This window comes from Puntigrus tetrazona, chromosome 22, assembly GCF_018831695.1.
Source record: "Puntigrus tetrazona isolate hp1 chromosome 22, ASM1883169v1, whole genome shotgun sequence".
Lineage (NCBI taxonomy): Eukaryota > Metazoa > Chordata > Actinopteri > Cypriniformes > Cyprinidae > Puntigrus > Puntigrus tetrazona.
This window is the reverse complement of record NC_056720.1, coordinates 839,129-847,368: the sequence shown is the minus strand read 5'-3', so window position 1 is coordinate 847,368 and position 8,240 is coordinate 839,129. Positions and strand designations below refer to the sequence as shown.

General features: G+C 43.3%; 2 protein-coding genes across 3 annotated transcripts in view; both read right to left on the bottom strand.

Annotated features, from left to right (window-relative positions):
- Positions 1–484: 484 nt before the first annotated feature.
- znf76 (zinc finger protein 76) lies at positions 485–6,810 on the bottom strand. Its single transcript, XM_043223647.1, is given in 14 exon segments — positions 485–740; positions 1,006–1,110; positions 1,181–1,374; positions 1,450–1,650; positions 1,981–2,160; positions 2,279–2,480; positions 2,595–2,711; positions 2,819–2,890; positions 3,142–3,263; positions 3,266–3,274; positions 3,349–3,426; positions 3,678–3,761; positions 4,637–4,724; positions 6,740–6,810. Coding segments are annotated over 13 exon segments (1,521 nt in total). The 5' UTR covers positions 4,710–4,724; positions 6,740–6,810; the 3' UTR covers positions 485–656.
- Positions 6,811–7,608: 798 nt separating this feature from the next.
- Positions 7,609–8,240, bottom strand: part of c22h6orf89 (chromosome 22 C6orf89 homolog) — a 5,687-nt gene continuing 5,055 nt past the window's right edge. For both annotated transcript variants that reach the window (XM_043223691.1, XM_043223692.1), the window contains exon 8: positions 7,609–8,240. This exon is cut by the window's right edge and continues 620 nt beyond it. The gene's annotated coding sequence lies outside the window, so the exon portion shown is untranslated.

The following is an 8,240-nucleotide window of genomic DNA, read 5'->3' as shown; positions in this document are numbered from 1 at the left end:
GTTATTTCTTGGGGTTCTGTTATAAGTACATCGTAAAGTTTCGGTACAGTTCAGCGATTATATGATGATAATATAATGACCAAATGATTTGAGCTCGATCTCATAGAGAGTAAGCTGCTGACCTCTGCTGGACACAGTGCCCTACTGCAGCCACGAACAAGAAACAAGCGAATAAATAAATCATTCCTGTGACGTTTCGTTTGTTTTTAAAGACCGCGATATTACGAGGTTAACGTTAGCGCCGTTCACGCTGATTTAGACGAAGCGGGAAATTCAAATCAAAAAAGCGCGCGACTTCTAACGACTTTTACCTTAGAGGAGAATGCTTCAGAAATGTAATTTGGATTATTAAAAGTTTTATAGAACTCGTCGTAGCGACACATGTATGAATGCGTTGTTTTTACAAAACAAAGATAATTCAATTATCGTAAGATAATAAACGCACACACAATGTTTAATTATTAAATAAACATTTCACAAAGAGTTACTGGATAAAGCTTGTTTATTAACAAATATACATTTTTATTTCCATCTTGCTTCACTTCTACTGGCTCAAAGTAGGTAAAAAAAAAAAGACCCTTTAAGACTGCAGAAAGTCTTCTCATAGGAGCTAAACGTTAAAAACGTGGCGTCCTCTCTGGACGTGATTCTCAGCCTCACTGATCTGAGGTCAGCCCGCTGTGCTCTATCGCTGCTGTTGCCATGGTGATCGCCTCCTCTAACGTCTGCTGATCTTCTAGCTGCAAATATATACACAACCAATACACAAAAATTTAATAAATACATTGGCATACAATGAGTCTTTTTGGTATCATTTACGATAAAAAAAGTATGTTTTCAAGTTTTTGATTATTTGTGTTGACTCTACATCAACACCGCTCTACAAAGAACAGATCGCTATGAGGCCAGTAAATTAAGTATTACATAATATTTAATGTGAAATGTTAAAGAAAAACATTATCTAAACATAACTTGACAATTAGAGTAATTAGCCACGTTTCGTACCTGTACTGCAATCTGTGTGCCGTTCTCTGTTGCTAGCAGCGCCACCTGCTGGTACGGCGACGCATTCACTTCAGCCATGATGCCGTTTGACGTTACTATGGCAACCTGTGAACGAACGCGGTTAGCGATTTAAGCTCTGATAAACACACAACACTGTCCATCCCATAAAACCCACCGGCTGCAGCTCTTTGCCATCCGTAACCATGGTGACCTGCTGGCCGCCGGCGGTTCCGTCCTGGGTCACCATGGTGACGGCCGCGCCGAGCACCTGCAGGTGTGAGCTGATGATGTCGTCGGTTTCCATGGTGACTTTGGCGTCACATTCGCTCTGGTCGGCGTCCCGTGGCGACGCCTCGAAAACCTCTGCATCTGTGCGCAAAACTGTTCGTAAGTGCCTTCAGGGGGAAAGTGCAAGCAAGTCAGCAGGATAAGACAAAGACGTACCGGCGTCCTCCACCGTGTCGAAGTCTCCGTGCGCGGTGCGCTTGTGCATGGCCAGTGTGGACGTCTGTCTGTAGGTCTTCCCACAATGACTGCAGGTGTACGGTTTACAGTGTGTGTGCACCACGTGATGCTTATAAAGACTGGAGTACTCCGTGAAACTCTTGCCACAGCCAGGAACCGTACACAGATACGGCTTCTCACCTGAGACAGCAAACAAGGATAAATCTTAACGTCCACGCCAAAACACGATAACGTTCTGTTTATTACTAGCGCGTCTGGCCCTTTAAATGCTTCAGTTCCCTATTATCAAAGAATTAGAATGGTTTTCAAATCTTTATTATTACTGTTATAGCTATCGTTCCAAGTTGAGTTCACATTTGCGAAATTCTCAGGTCTACTTGTCCACAGCGCAACACTCTCTGTTGGTCGACTACCGGAGGGAAATCTGAATTTGGGAAGCTTTTCACCATTTGCGCAAAATTCCCAATTGCGCAGATTCCCATTGGAATTATTACGGCAGCGCTGCGTTACCGGTGTGTATCCTCATGTGGTTCTTGTAGTTGGTTGCGCTGGCGAAGGCTCTTCCGCAGGACGGCTCCGGACACAAGTATGGCCGCTCGCCCGTATGCGTTCGCGTATGAACCTTACGAATGTTGGAGGTGGTGAAGGAGCGCCCGCAGCCCTCGAACGGACACTTAAACGGCTTCTCGCCTGCAACAATACAGATTGTTTAACAACAAAGATAGTTTTATTCCAACTCAGTTCAGTTATCTGTGCATCCAAGTTGACCATTTCGCTGGATGATTTCGGTTCGGTCGCGTATTCGTACCGGTGTGCGTGCGCACGTGTTTCTGCAGGTCTCCGGAGGTCTTGAAGGCTTTGTAGCACATGTCCTCAGGGCATTTGTAGGGTTTCTCGCCCGTGTGCGTGCGCAGGTGGCTCTTGAGCCCGTACCCGGTGGCGAAGGCTTTGGCGCAGGACGGCACTTCGCATCGGTACGGACGGTCACCTGTGTGTGAGCGCTCGTGCACCTGCGAAACGTGGTTCATTTATACGTCAAAACGAGAGACATCGTACAAAGTACATAAAACTGTTGAGGCTCTGGAGGCCCGCTCTGCCTCAGTGCATTGTGGGAAGCTTTGTACCTTCAGATGGTGTGCTGTTGTGTAGTATCGGCCACAGCCTGCGTGTCCACAGCGAAAACTCTTCTCTCCGACCTGCTGGACTTTACCAGAGCTCCAGACCTTGCCCTCAAACATCAGCTGAGGAACAACACGTTATACGGCCAATTATATACACATGATTTTAAATACTATTTAAATGAATCAACAGAAATAAGTGAAAGTAATAATCTGTGCGTCTATCACACCTGTATGCTGGTCTGCTCCGCTACATTTGTGTTCTCGATGTTTTCGTCGACCTCGACCTCTGACCCCGTCAGCTGAGGGACAACAGTTATGAACATATAAAATCACTAGGGTTGGGTATCACTTGACTTTTATCGAGTCCTAGTTTCAATTCAAAGATAAAAAATATAATACATATAAAAATTATTCTGCTATTCTTTTGCAGCTGAATAATGAGCAGAAATCAGCAACCGCTGGTACTCCAGGCGTATTGCGTTCTACTGAATGCTAGGAACACACCAAAGTTAAACCGCACTTTTATTTTGACGGGTTGTCGTGTCAGTACCTTGCTAGCGTAGCTCTCCAGCGTAGCGATGGCCTCGGCGTTTAGCTCCACAGCGCCGCCCGTCTGGTGGTGGATGTACGCCGTGCTGCCGTCCTCCAGCTGAACGGCCTCCACGGCCCCGGGTCGAAGCCGTCTGCCACACACAGAGGTCAGAGGTCAAGCGCGCTCAGGGACGCGGAGTATGAAAGAGTGTTAGTGTGTGGGCACCTTTAGGTGTGTGGTGAATGAAGGCCGTGGTCCCGTCCTCCAGCTGCACCGCCTGACCATCCTCGAACGCTAGCGACTCTGAACACACACACACACACACACACCACGCACACACACAGACACACACACACACACACACACACACACACACACACACACACACACGCACACACACACACACACACACACACACCACGCGCACACACACACAAACAAACACGCACACACACACACACACACACAAACGGGTATTTAAACGCCACTTCTTCTTTTAACACACTACTCACACAATTTATACAGACAACGATAAAGATAATAAAGACACACACCTTTCTGCTGGACGCTGACGTGCTGAATGAACGCCGTGGTCCCGTCCTCCAGCTGAACCGTGTTTCCCTCCATTAGATTAGCATCTGAACATCACAACACCGTCAGGTCGCTAACACCAGGGCTAGCGCTAACGTTAATTTGGGTAACTGAGTCATCGGGCGATTATTCCCACGATTAATCGAATAGTTTTAAATAAATAGACCTAAGCGAACAATAGCCTTTCAAACTACTTAAAAATAGTAGTGCTATCGAACAAATAATCGCGATTCATCGAATCTAAAATAAAAAAATTACATAGTATGAGTGTATTTTGTACTAAATAATACACCCAGCATATATTTTGAAAATATACAGGTTCATAGACATAAATAAACCACAACGAATTCCTTGCGTGTTTGTGCACACTTGGCGAATAAAGCTAGTTCTGGTATGATTTATATTATAAATAAATATATGTAATACAACCGTTTTTCTTAAATATATACATGCAGGTGCATGCACTTACATTAAATATACACAAAGACTTTTATTTTAGATCCGATTTATTGCGATTAATCGTTTGACCGCAGTATAAAACGTATATATTTTTACCAACGAAGCAATAATAATTAGTTCAAATAAAGTATCAAAAGCAAGTTTCATCAAACGAAACTGTTAAAAAATGTACATTATAACACATGCCAGCAGAGGGCGCCCACAACCTGACGACTGCTGAACCACGAGATCTAATATTGGCCAAACCACATTTAACTCACGTCATCTTGAATATTTCGTTGGTTCTTTACGACAGTAATGATGCAGTCGCTCTGATTTAATCTACGCCACTTGGGCAAAATGCTTTTTTACAATCGAGTAATTTCACCCGCTGACCAGTGAACTCATCGTATATATTATAGTATATTAATTATATTATATATGGTACAGTGTGGTCTATTACAGTATTAATACTATGTCTCACCACCGATGGTCTGCTGTATGTAAGCAGTGGATCCGTCACTCAGAGCCACGGCCTGAAGACCCAGACCCTCCATCACGTCACTACAGCTCTGAACACACACACACACACACACACACACACACACACACACACACACACACACACACACACACACACACACACACACACACACACACACACACACACACACAGACACACACACACACACACACACACACACACACACACACACACACACACACACACACACACACACACACAGTCACACACACACACACACACACACACACACACACACACACACACACACACACACACACACACACACACACACACACACACACACACACACACACACACACACACACACACACACACACACACACACACACACACACACACACACACACACACACACACACACACACACACACACACACACACACACACACACACAGTCACACACACACACACACACACACAGAGACACACACACACACAGTCACACACACACACACACACACACACACACACACACACACACACACACAGACACACACACACACACAGTCACACACACACACACACACACACACACACACACACACACACACACACACACACACACACACACACACACACACACAGTCACACACACACACAGAAACACACACACACACACACACACACACACACACACACACACACACACACACAGTCACACACACACACACACACACACACACACACACACACACACACACACACACACACACACACACACACACACACACACACACACACACACACACACACACACACACACACACACACACAGTCATGACCTGACCAAAAATAATGGAACTAATCTTTAAAGTTTATTTCATGTAAAGCGTTTAGCTCTCTCACACCATCTCGGCTACATTTACTGATATTCAGGGAGTCGTCGTGAACGACAATCGTGAAATTTGCGCGACAGGTTTACATTTAGCATTTCAGGCTCGTGAAGTCACCATTCCAGGCGCTGCAATGTTGTTTTAATGCTAACGAAGCAGATGCTCCTCCTAAATTCTCATAACTGCGTCGCATAAAATTAATTGCTATTAAAATTGTATTGTGTCGATCGTGCCAGTATTCATTATAACGGCTTTAATTCAGATCCAGATTTTAACAACAAACATTTATTGCAGTAATAAAATGTAGTAAAACCAATTATCATTCGGTCTAAATGAAGCAACATTATTTTAAATTAAAATTATAAATTTTTTCTACCAAATTCTCACAAAACTAATTTCTTTACATTAGTATTTATTGTGTTTGCTTGTATTGTACTTATAAAATTACATGGAAAAGAAAATAATGAGCGTTACAAAACACGCCGTAATTTATTTGAATAGTTTAAGTACTAAACATTAAAACTGCAGCTAAATAGAATTAAAATATTAATAGAATTAGGTGAAATATATGCGAGCGGAGTTTCAAAGTAGTTGTGTTCAGGTAAATGTTTTGTTGACCAACAGAAACCTGGTTGATTTTAAAGTTTTTCTGTTTGTTGTGTTACAGTGGATATATTCACGCGAAATTATGGCCACGCCCACTACCCCTTTTTTGCCGTTGCTCAGCAACAGAAGTTCGCCACAACAGATCCGAAAGACACTGTTGCTGTTGCTAAGCAACATACTGTGCAGTGGAGCGTCAAAATAAGTTAAAAGCACCATAATCGCGCTGCTTCAAAACACACTAAAAGTACCGCGATACCAGCGTGTTTTTCCACGTGTATCGTGCTTTGTCTGAGGAATCCCAGGAGCACCTTATAAATCACCCGGAACGTGATCCTGGTAATAGTATCGTGCCACGGCACTATCACGGTACTTTAGTAAGTGTGTTTAGAGTGCAGATGAACGCAGACGCGCGCACGCCGCAGGCCTCGTGTCACACGCACGCTCGCGCGCTCGCACGCGCACAAACACACACACGCGGACGGACGGAGCGCGGCGATAACGCGAATAATGTCGGTGTGCGTGCGTCTGCAGCGCTGCCGCGTGTCCGCCGCTATCCCATCATTCTCTCCGGAGCAGCAGCAGCGCAGGCTGGGATACTCACCACCGCCAGCGGCCCGTCATGCACCGCGACACGCTCGCTCCTCCGGCAGGCGGCGCTCAAACGAATCAGACCAAACTTTTAGAAGAAAGGCTTAGAAGTCAGAGAACTTTACCAAGACCCGGAAATGTGTTCGATTAAAAAAAAAAGACTATTAAATCGACATATTAAAGGTAAGCAAGGAAAAAAATAACGCGTGACAGTACTAAACAGCACAACGTTTAAAAGGCTTTTATTGTAGAACCTAGAGTAACTATTATAAACGTGTACTTTGGGTGTTACTGTTTCGATGAATATGTAATTACTCAAATATATCGTAATACAAACAATAATTACATGTTATAGAAGTGTGTATAGCAAACATTCAGCGCAAAACCCGCGATTTTGAGCCACAGAGCGCCTCCTGTCGTCGCTGGAGAGACTCACATCCGGTCCTCCGCATTCCTGCTTTTAATAACCCGGAACCGGAAGAACACAGCTCTCTTGGAGGAAGTCACGTCACATCCCCCACACACACACACTGAGGACATGAGTACGGCCAAAACTTACCTTTAACCTCAACCTTTTTAAAATCTCAGCGCTGCTGTTTAAAGCGTTATTATACCTTTTTTCATTGCTTCGTAAGCACTATACACACATAGAAAAAAATAATCATTTATACATGTTTAATTCTATATCTAACTTATATTTTGGCCAATAATTATAAACATAACTAAAAACAGTATTTTTTTTCCTCACCTGGATCGACTCGATCTCATATATATATATATATATATATATATATATAAATATAAATATAAATATAAATGATCAGTTTATAAAGCATGGTTCTGAACAATCACACAAGAAACACTAAGAACGTCACGCAGCAGTGTACGAACAGCAGCTCTCGTTTACTGTGTAAATCCTGCAGTAAAATCACAATCAACATAAATCTCTGAATCATATTAGTAAATCACATCCTCTGCGTCTCGCTCTCAATATTTACAATGATTAAACCCCAGAGAACAAGAAACGTTGGCTGCGTTAAACAGCGGCGGTGATGACGTCGTCGCTCGACCAGGATATGACATCATCGGCCGGTGGCCAACATCTAAAGTGCTCCGATTGGCTGATCTGCAGTCGCGAAACATCTGCGGCTCACATTTCAACACTCAAGTTCGACTCGTGACGATGAAAGTCATTTCCGACGTACTCGCTTTACTGGGATGCAAAAACAGTCAGCATTACCATCAGGAAACAAAGCGGAAGTTACCGTAGTATTACAAATGTTCTCTGTCATTACCAAAATACAAAATTAATGTATTATTGAATTAATGTTCTCATCACTGTACAGACATAAAGAAAAAAACTAAACTTGTTCTCATTACCGTAATAGGGGAGAAAAAAACAGCATTTGAACAAAATAATTCTCATTACCTTAATGAAAAATATACACAGATTCTCATTACCGTTATAGAAACGCATTTCTCATTACCGTAATACAAAATATGATCATTCTCAT